Consider the following 17,375-nt stretch of genomic DNA (forward strand, 5'->3'; position numbering starts at 1 on the left):
TAAACTGAACAGAGATGACATCACTGAATTCAATGATGAACTGCCTTGAACTATCATTTTGCATTATTGACACACTGTTTTCCTAATGAATGTTGTTCAGTTGCTTTGACGCAATGTATTTTGTTTAAAGCACTATATAAATAAAGGTGACTTGACTTGACACACATATATATGGAATCTAAGATCACTAGTGAATATACAGTATATTAAGTATTTAGTATAAAAATTTTTGCAAACAACTCTGATTAAATACATGTGAAATATAAAAAAAAAATTATATATGGGGGCTGAAACCATTAGTGAAAATGTATTTGTATTTTTCTAATTTAATGTAATTTTTTCATTACAAATTATAAGCTGTAAATTTTTAAACAAATAAACAAAACCATGAAAAAAAAAAAAAAAAATCCCAGATTTGGCATACTCTAAAACGTTTGGACCCCAAATGTCCAAAATAATAATTATTCAACAAAATAATACTGTATACAATTTTGTTGATCATCAATGTTAAGAACAAACCAGCTGCAAACATAAGGGTTTTGAGTGAGGGACACGAAGACGCTTTGGGAATCTGAGAATCAGTTGCTAAGAAAATCAGCTAAGAAAAACTAGTTGAAGTTAAGAAGTTTTCACGCACCTTTTTATCAGGCAGGTTGAACAGAAACTCCCGGTCAAAGCGTCCGGGCCTCCTGAGTGCGGGGTCGATAGAGTCGAGTCTGTTTGTAGCACCGATGACCACTATCTCCCCCCGGCTGTCCAAACCATCCATCAATGCCAGTAATGTAGACACTATGGAGCTTAAAAATAATAAGATAAAACAAAATTACTGGATAACCTTGTCAAATGTAAAATTAATAGGTGTTGCTGTGTAAATGTGTGTGTGGTACATCAAACTCTTTGAAAGAGCTAGAAAAATCGCGTTTTCCATGATACGTTCCATGTAATACCAAAACCCTTGTGTGGAAATCATATCGAACTACCCGATTTCTTCAGAGGTTTTTCTAATCCTGATGATGAAACCTCAGGCAATTGCCACCGCATTAATTCGAATGCATTACCTGTGAATTTGATCCTGCCTGCTGGAGCGAACAGGAGCGAGGCCATCAATCTCATCGAAAAAGATGATGGAGGGTCTCATGAGGTATGCCTGCCAGGACGAAAGGAAAACATCACCGACTGGATAATCACACATCTAACACTTCAAAACAGCTGGAGAGAGAACCGAGCCTGACACCTGTTTTATAGGGATATATGATTCACTCTTAATCTAAAAAGATAACTTGTGATACACTACAAGAATCAACAAAGAGGAAAAAGAAGATTTAGAGGACAAAAAAAAATCAGAAAATGTCTAACACTGTTTGAAGAAAATAGCACAGTAGAAACAAGCAGATTTTTTTCATTAAATCGTAAAAGGTAGGTTCACTTATGCTGCATGGTGTGTGTGTGTGTGTGTGTGTGTGTGTGTATATACGTGTATGTGTACATTAAATTAAATTAAATTTAAATTTTGCATTTAGCAGATGCTTTTATCGAAACCGACTTACAGATGAGGACAGTGGAAGCAATCAAAAACAACAAAAAGAGCAATGATATACAAGTGCTATAACAAGTCTCAGGTAGGTTAACAATACACCTAGCATGAGATTTTAAATATAATATAAAGAAAACAGATAGAATAAAAAAAAATAGAGCAAGCTAGTGTTAGAGGTCTTTACACATACAACCCGAATTCCGGAAAAGTTGGGACGTTTTTTAAATTTTAATAAAATGAAAACTAAAAGACTTTCAAATCACATGAGCCAATATTTTATTCACAATTGAACATAGATAACATAGCAAATGTTTAAACTGAGAAAGTTTACAACTTTATGCACAAAATGAGCTCATTTCAATTTTGATTTCTGCTACAGGTCTCAAAATAGTTGGGACGGGGCATGTTTACCATGGTGTAGCATCTCCTTTTCTTTTCAAAACAGTTTGAAGACGTCTGGGCATTGAGGCTATGAGTTGCTGGAGTTTTGCTGTTGGAATTTGGTCCCATTCTTGCCTTATATAGATTTCCAGCTGCTGAAGAGTTCGTGGTCGTCTTTGACGTATTTTTCATTTAATGATGCGCCAAATGTTCTCTATAGGTGAAAGATCTGGACTGCAGGCAGGCCAGGTTAGCACCCGGACTCTTCTACGACGAAGCCATGCTGTTGTTATAGCTGCAGTATGTGGTTTTGCATTGTCCTGCTGAAATAAACAAGGCCTTCCCTGAAATAGACGTTGTTACTGTTGTTACTGAGCAATAGATGTTGCTCTAAAACCTTTATATACCTTTCAGCATTCACAGAGCCTTCCAAAACATGCAAGCTGCCCATACCGTATGCACTTATGCACCCCCATACCATCAGAGATGCTGGCTTTTGAACTGAACGCTGATAACATGCTGGAAGGTCTCCCTCCTCTTTAGCCCGGAGGACACGGCGTCCGTGATTTCCAACAAGAATGTCAAATTTGGACTCGTCTGACCATAAAACACTATTCCACTTTGAAATAGTCCATTTTAAATGAGCCTTGGCCCACAGGACACGACGGCGCTTCTGGACCATGTTCACATATGGCTTCCTTTTTGCATGATAGAGCTTTAGTTGGCATCTGCTGATGGCACGGCGGATTGTGTTTACCGACAGTGGTTTCTGAAAGTATTCCTGGGCCCATTTAGTAATGTCATTGACACAATCATGCCGATGAGTGATGCAGTGTCGTCTGAGAGCCCGAAGACCACGGGCATCCAATAAAGGTCTCCGGCCTTGTCCCTTACGCACAGAGATTTCTCCAGTTTCTCTGAATCTTTTGATGATGTTATGCACTGTAGATGATGAGATTTGCAAAGCCTTTGCAATTTGACGTTGAGGAACATTGTTTTTAAAGTTTTCCACAATTTTTTTACGCAGTCTTTCACAGATTGGAGAGCCTCTGCCCATCTTTACTTCTGAGAGACTCTGCTTCTCTAAGACAAAGCTTTTATAGCTAATCATGTTACAGACCTGATATCAATTAATTTAATTAATCACTAGATGTTCTCCCAGTTGAATCTTTTCAAAACTGCTTGCTTTTTTAGCCATTTGTTGCCCCCGTGCCAACTTTTTTGAGACCTGTAGCAGGCATTAAATTTTAAATGAGCTAATTAAGTGGATAAAAGTGTGAAATTTCTCAGTTTAAACATTTGCTACGTTATCTATGTTCTATTGTGAATAAAATATTGGCTCATGTGATTTGAAATTCCTTTAGTTTTCATTTTATTAAAATAAAAAAAAACGTCCCAACTTTTCCGGAATTCGGGTTGTACATACACACACATACAAATGCATAATTAATGAAAAGAAAATAGAATATAAAAAGATTAGAAAGGTAGTTAGATTTTTTTAAAGAATAGAATTAGAATAGTGAGTGTTAAAGTTAGAGGATCAAATAAAGATAGAAAAGATGTGTTTTAAGCCGATTCTTGAAGAGGCTAAGTACTCAGCTGTCCGGATAGAATTAGGGAGGTCATTCCACCAGGAGGGAACATTTAATTTAAAAGTCCGTAAAAGTGACTTTGTGCTTCTTTGGGATGGCACAATCAAGCGACGTTCACTTGCAGAATGCAAGCTTCTAGAGGGCACAAATGTGTGTGTATATATATATATATATATATATATATATATATATATATATATATATATATATATATATATATAGGTTTAACAATCGACTTAACTCATAAACGTTTTCAAGTCATCAACCCTAATTTTCTTTTACATAAACCAAACATCCAGGAAAGTGCAATATCTGTTCTTCAATAAATATCAGCTCACAGACGAAAGAAACTACTTCAAGGTCATACTGGGGCCAGGACTGTGAGGTCATCTGCTAGCTCACCTGGTCAAAAAGTAGGCGGAGCTGTCGTTCAGACTCTCCCACCCATTTGCTGAGGCAGTCAGCTCCCTTGCGCATGAAAAATGACACCTTCCTGTCACCCTGACTGCATTCATTGGCCAAAGCCCGTGCCACCAGCGTCTTCCCAGTTCCTGGAGGCCCATAGAACAGACATCCTCTGCAATGAGGGGAAAACATGCAACAAACATGTTCGTGTTAACCTTGGACAGCACACCAACGGATGCACAGTTACACACAAAACTAGAAAGCAATCATATAATCAAAAAGCCTTACCTTGGGGGCTGGATCTTAAACCTCTCAAACACTTCTGGATATAGTAGAGGAAAGACAACCATCTCCTTTAAAGACTGGATGTGATGGGTGAGACCCCCTACACGGTCAAACTTCACCTGCATTGAAAGAGACAAAAACATATGCTAACCTGCTAAGTATCTTCTTCCTCAGTCTCAATCAACAAAACACCAATGAATGTAGAGGAGTATTATAACACCCAGACTCACAGAGGTGTCTAGATTCATGGGATCCACATCTGCCAAACTGGCACCCACTTTTACTCGGTCTCGAAGCACACCGCTGGCCAAATCCTCTGCCCGCAGGTTCATGGGTAGACACCTGTCACACAATATAGGGGAAAGAAAAAAAAAACAAGTAATGTCAAACCTTACTAAGTTCACACACTCCAGCCATGTAATAAGTCACACATTGAGTGAATAAACAGTCATTCAGTTTGCTAACAGTTTTATTGTCACCTGTTACGAGCACGGCTCATGCTTTTGCTTTTCCGCCTCTCAAAGCGCTCTTCATCAGACGATGATGTTGATTCACTACTGTGAATGGCATGTTTCTTTATTCTGGTGACGAAAACACAGCAGTTGTTTTAGTATCGAGATTCTATTGAAGTTTTTGTTATTTCAGAATAATATTTTATTAATATGTTTATTGGTTTAATAATTTTCATTTTAATTGAATTTTAAATAATTTTGCTGTACATTTTGTGTATATACATTTCAGCTTTAATTTTAATTTTTAACTACAGCAATTAATTTAAAATTGTAATTAAAGAATGAGAAATGTTGATTTGGCAACTAGCTAAATTTAATTAACATTAATTCAAGTTTTTACATTTATTATTTTATTTCACTTAACGTTTTAATTAATTTCCATATATTTATTTAATGCTTTAGTTAACTATAACAACCCTGAAAAACAGAAAATGTAGCCCTCCAAAAAAAAAAAGAAATTTTTACACATTAATAGAAACTTATGGACTGGATTGCTGTAAATAACCATTATTCACCTAATATGGCTTCTTCTTGCAGGAGATCTATGTGTGTCAAACAGAGAGCCCTTGCTTTGCTTCCTGTTCACTGGCTCTGATAAAACACAAATAAAACATTCAAAAAGCAAAATCATAATTTAAAACAGTCATTAATTGCACACACTGCATGGCATGGAAATATCTGCTGGTCATAAGGATGCTCCGGCATGACTTGAGGATTACAGGAAGCTCAGGTAAGTGAGTCTGAGCATAGATGCTCAGGTGTGAATGTGTCCAGAGCAGGTACCTATTGGAGGTGCTTCATATCGCTGCACAGTTTTACGCTGCCTGAGGTTATACGGTCTGTCATTCTCCTCTCCAGCCTCTTCTGCCTCATCTCCTTCATCATCTTCATCATCATCAGCCTCCACATCCTCATCCTCCTCTCCCTCCTCATTTGACTCTTAAAAAAAAAAAACTCTTTAGAACAAACAACAAACTAAACCTTTTCATCATCCCATCTGAAAATAGAAACATTATTTACATTCAGAACTTCTGCAATGGAAAAGCCCTTTTACACTTCATTTTTTACACAAACAAAATACAAGGTACAGATTTAAAACAAATTAACAAGACAGATGACATTGTCAGATGCAATAAATAAATACAAACAAGCCAAAATTGTAAAATAAGTCAAATAAAATAAGAAAAAATGTCTAATTAATAATCAATGAATTAATCAATTAAACAGCATATAGGGCAGTTTCAGAGTCCATACATACCTTCAGTTCCTTCCTCCTCTTCGGGGTCTTTTGATTTGACTTTGTGATGCGCCTGCATTCCATACGTGTTCCTACGCAAAGATTTCCTCCTCTTCACACGGGAGTACATGTCCATGTTTTCCTGCAGCAAAAAATACAAATAAATCAACAAACATCTAAATGAGGAATGTTGAAGAATCATTGGAATTTGTGGTGTGAGAGTTTTGACTCATCAGTGGGTTCACAGCCCACACTGAAGAGAAAGGCCAATGCTTCAGAGTGAAGCAGTATTTTAATAACCTAAATGTGGGCAATCGTTTGCTTAATGAGATGGAAAATAAGGCGGCCCAATTGTTCTGCTGTTCAATCATCAGTGTTAAAGAACAGGAGGAGTCACCAGTTCGGTGTCCGTCCACATGCGGAGGCGCTCCACTTCCCGATTCTGCCGTATGCTGCTGATGTTGTCCATCTCTTGAAGAACTGCTTCTGCCGTACTAACAACAGACATAAAAATGTATGCATTTAATAAAATAAAAAAACGTTTTAGTCTAATAAAACAGATCCAGTTCTTTAAAAACGCTAAAAATCAGTAATTAGTACAGGTTCATAAACAGGTTTATTTTAACCTTATAAAGCCTGTTTCATATTTGATAAGCAAAATTAAAAGGCCTCTAAATTATCAACATGATGAAAACTTTACCAAAAAACCTGTTGTACACAATCGTTCACATGACTTCTGACATCTGATTGATAGTTTATACTTTAATAGCAATTAGCAAGTAAAAGGCATTTTAGACCTTCCAGTATAGTAGGTTTTGCTGTGAAATCTTTACAGATTTTTTACTTTATTATCCATACATCATTTATTAGAAAAATCATATTAAAATGTGATCAAATATGACCCATATGACAAGCCTCAGTTAACCTAACACAGTGTGTGTGTGTGTGTGTGTGTGTGTGTGTGTGTGTATATATATATATATATATATATATATATATATATATATATATATAATAAATAAAAGTAGATAGAATAGACATAGAACAGAGAATATAGAGTGTTAAAAGAGGTTATAAAATAAAACAAGTCGATAAAATAGAAATAGAAAAGTGTTAAAGAGGCCCAAGTGTAGAATAAATACAGTTTGATAAATTCCATTTTAGTACAAAATCAAGTCAACGCATCACATGTACAACAATACAAGACTATACACTCATCTAATGCTGGATATTCTGGATTCACAGCTAAGAATCTAGTCTAATTCACTCAGAACTTGCTTTACACTCTGATACTAAATGTGACCCTGGACCAAAAAAAAAAAAAACAGGTCTTGAGTCGCTGGAGTATATTTCTAGCAATTGCCAAAAATATATTGTATGGGTCAAAATTATCCATTGTTCTTTTATGCCAAAAATCATTAGGATATTAAATAAAGATCATGTTCCATGAAGATATTTTGTCAATTTCCTACCTGAAATATATCAAAACAATTTTTGATTAGTAATATGCATTGCTAAGAACTTTGTTTGGACAACTTTAAAGATTATTTTCTCAATATTTAGATTATTTTTGCTCCCTCAGATTCCAGATTTTCAAATAGTTGGATCTCAGCCAAATATTGTCCTCCAAACAAACCATACATCAATGGAAAGATTATTTATTCAGCTTTCAGATGATGCATTAATCCCAATTGACCCTTATGACTGGTTTTGTGGTCCGCAGTCACAAACGACAAGTTGTTTATCTTGATTATAATTAATGTTTTTAATGCAAACTAATAAACTAGATGAATGATTAAAATGAAATTCAAGTAAGAATAAAGCAACAATTACTTAGTTTTACACCCTCAATATAAACTACAAAACTTTAAACAAAACTAAGCATTCAAATATCATCTTATAAAGAAATATTATTGGGATATACAGTGACAACTTAAATTTAAATGCATTTTATATACTGTTATAAAGATCTCACTGATTTACATTACAAGCAATCGGAATTTCTTGATAAATATAGATAAAGATAAATATAAGCAGCTGCACCAAATTATATAACTTCCCTCAGTTTGAGCCTCTGAATAAAACGGAGGTGTCTTTTGTTCACCACTTCATTCTTCATATTCTGTATATCATACTATGGAATTAGTGGTAGACCGATAAATTGTTTTTTTTAATGACAGCGGATGCTGATATCTTGGACAGCAGGGTGGCAGATGGCCGATATAATTTTATTTATTTTAATTAATATTTAATAGATTTGAAATCATTTGAAAATGGATTAAATACATCCGTAAAATAAACCTACTTATAACAAAAGTATTTTTCACAAATAAATAAATATTTAATAAAAATATAATTACAAAGTAAACTGTAACCAGCAGAGCACTCAGTATTCTGGGAAGTTTGTATGCACTGGGAATCTTTTCATTTCGTTTTTTTTTTTTTTTTTAAATAAAGCCGAGGTAACACCCATTTTACATGCAGCACACAGTGAAAATGACATGAATATGATAGTGGGCAAATGCATAAAGTGCAGCATAATTTGACATCACAAGTTTAATTTTTAAAGCATTCAGTTTGCATGGACTGAATGTCATTCAGAGAACACGTGATCATGCAGGTCACATCACAAGATCTCACAACTGGATTCGACTAAGATTGCCAAGTTTGCAAAATGTAATTTTCATTAGCCATTCAAAGATTTGTTTAAATGATGTAAATGTGTATTTGCTGAATGCTGACGGCAAACGAGAAAGTATAATAATGTTTGCATTTAAAGCTGCCATTCACAGCGCCGTCAAAATAAAAGTCCCACCTCAAACGCATCGGCATAACAGAAAAACTTATCGGCCGATGTCGATATTTGAAAAAAAAAAAAAAAAAGAAAATATCGGCTGAATTATCGGCCTTGCCAATATATCGGTCGACCACTATATAGAATCCATAAAAGCCTGATTTATCAAATATGATACACAACAAAAAACACATGCAAATTTCTAACTAGTATTTCATATTTACATTTACATTTATTCATTTAGCTGACGCTTTTATCCAAAGCGACTTTCAATTCTTATATTTGTCTGATGTCGCACGCCTCTGGAGCAACTAGGGTTTACGTGTCTTGCTCAGGGACACACTGGTGTCTCACAGTGGATTCGAACCCGGGTCTCTCACACCAAAGGCATGTGTCTTACCCACTGCGCCAACACCACCACAGCGTCAGGCTTCATATGTCAGGCTTCACAGGCTTAATATGGAAGAACGTCATTCAGAATGAGTAAAGCACCTCAACCAATTCATGTGCAACACCAGCAGGTCTCCTCTCTCCAATACACTTCCACCATCTGTCTTTGACTAGCAGCATCATGTTACCTCATAATAAAAACCTCCTGATTAGGACACAACCCAGTACATGCTTCATTAAAAATGTATTTCAAAGTCAACCAAGCCAATATAATCATAATATATAAACACAATTTTTTAAAAAGATGTGAGATGTTTATGAATAGCCAAAGCAAAGAAGCAATTTCAATTAAATCCACTTTTATAAACCCAACAAATTAATTCACAATGAAAGTGTCCAAATTGCAATATTTCACATATATACATAATAATTGCAAAGTCTCTAACATGTAAACAAAATTATTTACACACTAAACCCAGCAGTAACTCCTGCTCAAGCTACATATTTTTAAAGGGGTCATATGATGTTGCAAAGAAGAACATTATTTTGTGTAATCCAATGTGTTTATGGGGTTTATGGTTCAAAAAACATTATTTTCCACATACTGTACATTATTGTTTCTCCTGTATGCCCCGCTTTCTGAAACTTTTAGTGTTTTTTTACAAAGCTCATCAGGCTGAAAAGCAAGGTGTGCTCTGATTGGACAGCTATCCAGTGTGTTGTGATTGGCCGACGGAAATGTTACACACCTAGCCATACTGTGAAGGGTGTCCCGGTCAGAACACCGGAGATACAAGACAAAAACAATAAAACCCATTACAAACGAGCCATTTGTTGCATCCAGTGGGGACATAATTATGGATTATAATGACTTTTACTGTCTTTTTATGCATTGCATCGTGCCACATAAACATAAAACCATGTCTACATTTGTGATCGGAGAAATGGCAAACAACAAGCGCTACTCTACACTGCTCAAAATTCATGTTTGAATCATCAGTGGCAAACCCTTTAAATATGTAAGACTACTTATAGACTAAACAACAAAACACGGTGTCTACACGACATGGTGCTGGTGGTAACAGTACTACAGCGAGAATCGAAGTCACGCCTTCTTTCTTTGCATGAACATTTGGGCGGTGTTATGCAAATCTTCCCACATCCTGACATAGACATTTTAGGAGGGCGTGGACAAGTCTTAACTTTTATAAAGAATATCTCTTTGGGTTTGGGACTTTAGTCTTTGCAACTTTAGGGATCTTATCTATTCACGAACAGCTTGTAACACTCCAAAGGAAAGGAAAACTTGAAAATCGCATAACATGACATGAACTTGTGTCGCAAGTGATATTGCATTGTACTTGCACTACTGCTTTATTTTAATGCCGCGTAGCATATTTTGCCAGTAACTTCGTTGCCCTTTCTGTCGAAAATCGGCCTACTTTTCACTCGATTCATTTGGCTTGCTCAGCTAAATATGTCTGTAGGTGTGTGGTTGAGTGTGTCAATGCGCCCAGTGTGTTAAAGGGTTAGTTCACCCAGATAGCAAAATTATGTAATTAATAACTTACCCTCATGTTGTTCCAAACTAGGGCTGTCAACGAATATTCTAAATTCGAATATATATTCGAATAGTTTTAAAAAAACGAATTTCGAAGGTGAAAATTAATATTCTAATAAAAAAAAAAAGTGGAAAAAAAGGCCCGCGGTAGTAGAGGCGTGGTTGTCTGCTTTGCGAGTGGGCGCGCCTGAGGGTTCAGGGACAGGTCACAGGAGTCGCACTGTCTGGCACAGCATCACTGCTGAAAGTTGACGCGTCTTCATGGAAGATGCCAGCAAGTGCAGAGCCCAACTCGACCGCAGCAGAGAAAATGAGGTAAAATTGTTGACCCGCGAGATAAAGTTGTATGCAAGCTATTTAAGATACAGTTAGCATACCATTCGACCACTAGCAACATGAGGTCACATCTCAAAAATGTGCACCCAAATGAGCATGACATAATGTGTGGAACTCCAGCTAAACAGTCACGTCTTGAAACTTAACGTTACTTTATATCGCTCGCCGCAAGCACTTTGTCTGCAGCATGACAAGAGGCCATAACGGATAAAATAATTTTGTTCATTTGTAAGGACATGAGACCGATCAGTATCGCGGATGGGGCAGTCTTCGGGGAGTTCTGTCAAGCAATGGATCCGAGGTTTGATTATTTATCGTTTCATGTCAAGGAAAAGTTCCAGGTTTACCACAGCACAGCTCGCTCGGAGCATTCAATGTCAGTTCTATATGCTGTAAAACTTCAATTAATATTAATAATATTTGTTTCAGTCACTGAATGAAGCCTGCTATATTTGGGACAACAGTCGCGACCTTAAATTGCTTGCACAAAAATTTGTTTGTTCATTTAAACCATTATGCGCAGAGAACGTGATGGTGAGAGAGCGTGAGGTCTGCAGTCTTGGCCCTTAGTTGATTTCCTTGTTTTTGTGTAGGTAATACGTTGTCATATATGTTTAAACTTAAATAGACTATCTATACAAGTAGTTATGTCTCTTTGTATTATTTTTGCCTGTTATTGACGTAATGCGCGTCATTGACAACATGCGCAACCAGATGTTCGAATAGTTCGAATATTCGTGTATTTTTTTAGAGGGAATATTCAAACGTCAATTTTGAGCAATTTTGACAGCCCTATTCCAAACCCGTAAGACCTCCGTTTATCTTTGGAACACAGTTTAAGATATTTTAGATTTAGTCCGAGAGCTCTCAGTCCCTCCATTGAAGCTGTGTGTACGGTATACTGTCCATGTCCAGAAAGGTAAGAAAAAAATCATCAAAGTAGTCCATGTGACATCAGAGGGTCAGTTAGAATTTTTTGAAGCATCGAAAATACATTTTGGTCCAAAAATAGCAAAAAAAAAACAATGCAACCGGTTCTTGACTCGTGAACGAGTCAGTCTTTTGTTCGTTATCTGATTCGGCTCGGTGTTCATCTTCAGTTCTCTCTTCACAGCAGTTCAGTCAGTGTACTGTTTGAGTAAATGAATTACTCCGGGATATTGGTTTGTTTGAACTCAGAGGGAGTGTCAGCCACATTAAAAAAGTTAACAGTTTAAGTCATTTGTGGATTAATGCGTATTAGAGATGCGAACCGTTTAAAACGATTCAGTTCGATTTGGTGAACTGAATGATTTGTTTGCGAACCGGATATCCAGACTGCTTTATTTTGAACTCTCTCACACAACAGACACGGAAGAGAAGACAATGCTGAATAAAGTTGTCGTTTTTGCTATTTTTGGACCAAAATGTATTTTCGATGCTTCAAAAAATTCTAACTGACCCTCTGATGTCACATGGACTACTTTGATGATGTTTTTCTTACCTTTCTGGACATGGACAGTATACAGTACACACAGCTTCAATGGAGGGACTGAGAGCTCTCGGACTAAATCTAAAATATCTTAAACTGTGTTCCAAAGATAAACGGAGGTCTTACGGGTTTGAAACAACATGAGGGTAAGTTATTAATTACATAATTTTGCTATCTGGGTGAACTAACCCTTTAACACACACACACACACACACGCGCGGGCGCACACACACACACGCGTCGTTTTCTCCTTCTTTCCAAAGCACTCTGGGATTTGTGCTCCTGAGGCATCTGTCGTTGCTAAGCATCCATGAGCTGCGATCTCCATTACAACAAGGACATTTCAGTAATGGATTTCCACCACTGAAAACCCCTTGCTGTAACTCTGCTACAAGATTTATTTTAGAAGTAAAAAACTCTGCAGTGTTTGGGTGCACCCCATTTTTCAAAAACAACAAGGAATTTCAACCCGAAGGAAGCTGATTGAGTCGGTTCTTTTCACATGACCTGGTGCGCTTGCGTCATTCTGAAAAGAAGAGATGTTTTTAACTAGATGCGAACGCGTGTGGAAAAAATTAGCGCATCTCTTCCATTATGAGCACGCATAACGCATTTGAAATAACGAACTTGAGCACAAAAAAGACGTGATGTACATAGCATGTCCACTTGCAGTCACATTTAGTTCTTGTTGAGCTCAAGGTGCCTGTTTCTGCAAGAGTAAACTTTGTTGGCTTCATCAGATGTCCTACTAATTATACATCAGTTACTCAAAGCTGAGCTCCTAGTGGATTTTTAGGGTAGAAAGCTAGTTGGTTTGAAGCCAAAGGCATTTGAGGCTCAGAATGCTTATAGACAGACTCTCTCAAGCAACCAGGGGTTAAATCATCTGCTTAACAATCTGCTGACTGGCTGGGCCAACAATGAATGGCCGTTTAGATCATGTGTTCATGTATTCATCAGTCAAAGTTTCTGAACAAGCCGTTCAGAAGTTTAGCAGCATTAAATGGTCTTTCTAGAATGTTCTGAGTTTGCAAGTGTATTCTTATTTCAAGACAGCTACCACCATACTTCTGGCATGAATTAGCTACGTGAACAACCATTAGCCTTACCTGTTAACAAGTTGGTCAAAAAGTAAACTCTGATTGAGGTGTTCGAACTGGGACTTCCTGATGCGACGGCTTCTCTTGAGCTCAACATGACCATTCATGCGACCGTGGGCCCCATCCGATGTGGAATCACCCCTCAGACTCATTCGACCTATGGGTTACACAGGGGTTATTAAAAACCATCGCCAACCATCGAGGAATCATAATGAAATCAAACCTGATTTTATGAATTTTCTAAAGGCAGCATCTATTAAAGATACTGACTGCATGGATTTTGTGACCAATGTCCAAAACACGAGTTAATGATTATTTCTATTAAATCTATGAATGGATCAAGATTTGCAATACTGGGAAATTCATTGCGTTTACAACTTATTGTTAATTCACATTATCCGACATATATTTCCATCAATAACTTAAGTATGGATGCATAGGTGACCAAATGACCATTCTATCGAGTCCCGTTGCTTTCATGTTTCTTAAAAAAACTAAAGCTTAAAAAAGCAGCATATCTGATTTGAGGGTTACAGATATAAAGTGTCAATCCATACAATACCAAAATAAGTTATCTTTCCTTGTCTTAAGTTAACAAACAGCTGGAAAGGAAATCTGATGTGTGTCAGTATATTGTCATTTCTGGGTGAACTCTTCTTTGTAAGGTTAATAAAGAATAATATACACTTACTGCGTCCATTCTGCAAGGCACCAGTGGACAACCTGGAAGACGATGTGGAAATCCATGAGAAATAGCTCACAACAAATAACAATACTTCTTTTAGCACATAAATTATAATGGGTACACACTAATATATTTTTTTAAACCTTATTAGATTTTCAAGATGCGAGACCACAAACATGAAGACAAAAAATCCTAGATTTAACCATTTTGCTCCTATTGTGTGTGTGGTGTGGGAAATCTCACAAAAAAATAAGTTACTTTTTGTACTGCATTATAATGGGACTGGATCATCAAAATACCACACAAAATATGTACTACTCGTGCAACTACACAGATTGTCAGATCTCACCTAGTACAGTGTTTGGACATGGTCCATGAGCCTCTCTGGCCTTTACTCTGGGGACTTGGAGAAGTATCGGTAGAACTTGGTGGCGTCTGTCTGCGTGTCCGCTTGGGTGGTGGGGACAAACGTGGACTACTGCTGTTAACATCACTGCTAGGCTCCTTCTGTAACAGACAGAGGTGTGCAGGATATTTAAAAGCTTGCAAAAGCATGCAGAATACACAAAGAGAAATATAAATGGCAGAACGTCCACTCTCAAACACGATCTGCTCTAGGGACACTCAGCGCTATATCACAGAGTCTTTGAGTTGCCTAAAAGAACCTGTGGATTCATGTAACGGAGACTTCATTATTCTCTACTAACCCTGTGAATGGCAGACTCATGTCATCTCCCAAATTCAGATTTTATGAATTGCAGGGGAAAAACATTATCAAAATTGATTGATATTTCCAGGTGGTTTTCAATGACTGTGGGAAACCTTCATGAAATCAGGGTTGCCAACTCTCACGCATCTGGCGTGACACTCACGCTTGGACTTCAGCGCGAGATTGATGCTGAAAGCGTGAGTGTGACGCCAGATGCATGAGAGTTGGCAACCCTGTGAAATCAATCAATCGAACTAAAAGGCTAGTAATGTAAATTAGTGTCATTGTGCACTTAAAACTCATAACAAGTAAAACAAAGAATCTCCAGTTAATGCACTGACCAAATTCAACACCAGAAAAGAGAACAAGCCCAAACCTCTTATCCCAAAAACTTGTAGCAGCTATATAGGTTTCTTTTTGTTTAAATAACTCAAAAGAACCTTGACTAAGAACTAGCACAGAACTTTATAGTTAAACTGCAGACACTTAAAACAAAAAAGGATTGTGGTGGTACAGATTATATCAGATGGTAATGACATGTAACTTCACACCTGTGATATACACCACAGTACTGAATATCAGAGAGTACCATGGTACATGGCCAAATAAACATGGCAGTACCTTGATAACACGACCAAACAACTTAAAGCACTGCGATATAAACTCGGGATGTGTTTTTTCAGACAGTACTATGTGTACTATGAACAAAACACAACCAGTATCAAGAGCCGATAACACGCAGCAGCTAAAGTTACACACAAAAACTCACTTACTTGTCCTTAAGTGCAATAAATATAATATATTTTAAGACTTTTACTCAAGTTTACTTTCCAAATAATAACGAACAATGTCTGTTTTGAGCCACAAGGTGTCTGTCTCAGCTGAGCCTTTCCCTTCCCCCACAATTAGCTTGTTTTATTGTTGAAGACACGCGGTGGACGAGACGTTTTTCATCCGACAAAAGGTGTCAAACGCGCTTTTGTTTTGACGATTTATCGGTGCGCATGACAGGCAGCATGGCGCGCGCCGGTGTCTATCGAGCCCAACAAACACACACAGCAACTAATAATGCTCGAATCGTGCCAGCGAGTCGGTTCTAACAATGATTCGATTCACTTGATTCATCTCATTAAGTTTGTATTAAATCTATAGTCTTATTTTACGTTGTACGTAAAATTATTCGTTTCATCTGGGTGTTGTCACGACAATTCTTGTTATACAAATAATTATGTTTATACAGGCACCTGCTGGAACAATATTAAGTTATAAATGGCTGTCTGTTTTTCTTCCCTTAAGGTAACGTTACCATGCAAACACAGCGAATCGGTTCGCACGAATCATTCGAAATAACCGACTCAACAGAACGATTCGTTCGCGAATCGAACACCAATATAACAAAGACAACTTGGGGGCACTGAGTCCATAAAAACAGCCGGCCAGCTTTAGTAAAGTCCAGCTATTGTGTGTGACAAAACAAATGAAACTAAGCGACACGCCGCGATTAAGCGCTGTCGTGTCATTAAACTGCCATTTCTGCATCGCCAAGTGTCAGTCAAGGCGCAATTTGGGAACAAAAAAGGTGGACATCCATCCATTTATCTATTCATCCATCCATCCATCCATCCATCTCCAAAAGGCCAGAGTGAGCAGCTCGCTAACCGGCTGGCGGAGAGAATAGGCTGCCGGTGTCTCTCTCTTCCTTACACGGCTGTTGTGCTCGTCCAAGTTTGGGTTGTTCCTCTGAGACGACCTCGTCCGGCCCGAGATGAAAGGACCGATGGGCTTGTGCTCCGAGCTCTTTCTGGTGTTCACCATTATTGCTGTCTGTCCCCGCTGATAGACAGATCCTGTCCTATAGCTATTGCCAGCTGCTTTCGTTCTGACTGTGTCTCAGCTACTAGAGCCAAGGCGCCATTTCTCTTTCTCTCTCTCTCCCTCTGCTGTCAGCCAGCCGAAACTCTCTGGCGAGCCACTTCCGCTACAAGCGCGCGCTTGTTTGGCGCCACATAAATTTTGAAACATTGATATATATATATTTTTAATACAAAAGCTGCGCAAAAGTGAAAGAATACGTTGTTTGCTTTTAGTTATATGAATTACAAATTGCATATTACGTAATATATTATGTAAATTATATATCTGGTAAAGAATGTAAAAGTTGCAACATATTTGTACATTTTTAAAGTATAAAAATGTGTTAATTTTCTTTCTAATATTTGGCTCAGTAACAAAAAAAAGTGATCAACGGTCATGTTTGTTCATCCACGACATTCTATGTCCGACATGTTAAACATGTACCATAGTATCACTACGGTATTTTTAAGTACCTTGGACAGTACCATGGACTTAATTTAAGCACCATATTACCAGTTTCACTGTGCCA

The 17,375-nt window shown here is 37.4% G+C and overlaps 1 protein-coding gene across 2 annotated transcripts in view; it reads right to left on the reverse strand.

The window, feature by feature from the left end:
- LOC132092163 (ATPase family AAA domain-containing protein 2B-like) overlaps positions 1-16,970 on the reverse strand; it is a 103,269-nt gene extending 86,299 nt beyond the window's left edge. Inside the window, exons 1-14 of one of the 2 annotated variants that reach the window (XM_059498268.1) lie at positions 16,697-16,970; positions 14,633-14,790; positions 14,290-14,321; positions 13,608-13,755; positions 6,344-6,440; positions 5,968-6,088; positions 5,493-5,648; positions 5,225-5,300; positions 4,677-4,778; positions 4,428-4,539; positions 4,201-4,316; positions 3,910-4,084; positions 1,059-1,147; positions 638-797 (exon numbers count right to left, since the gene is read on the reverse strand). In XM_059498268.1, coding sequence (XP_059354251.1) covers positions 638-797; positions 1,059-1,147; positions 3,910-4,084; positions 4,201-4,316; positions 4,428-4,539; positions 4,677-4,778; positions 5,225-5,300; positions 5,493-5,648; positions 5,968-6,088; positions 6,344-6,440; positions 13,608-13,755; positions 14,290-14,321; positions 14,633-14,790; positions 16,697-16,807 — 1,653 coding nt within the window. In that variant the 5' untranslated portion in view covers positions 16,808-16,970. Of the gene's footprint in view, positions 1-637; positions 798-1,058; positions 1,148-3,909; positions 4,085-4,200; positions 4,317-4,427; positions 4,540-4,676; positions 4,779-5,224; positions 5,301-5,492; positions 5,649-5,967; positions 6,089-6,343; positions 6,441-13,607; positions 13,756-14,289; positions 14,322-14,632; positions 14,791-16,651 lie in introns of both variants that reach the window. The other variant, XM_059498267.1, reaches the window with a different exon arrangement.
- Positions 16,971-17,375: the final 405 nt, after the last annotated feature.

Source organism: Carassius carassius, chromosome 18 (assembly GCF_963082965.1).
Source record: "Carassius carassius chromosome 18, fCarCar2.1, whole genome shotgun sequence".
In the NCBI taxonomy this organism is placed as follows: domain Eukaryota; kingdom Metazoa; phylum Chordata; class Actinopteri; order Cypriniformes; family Cyprinidae; genus Carassius; species Carassius carassius.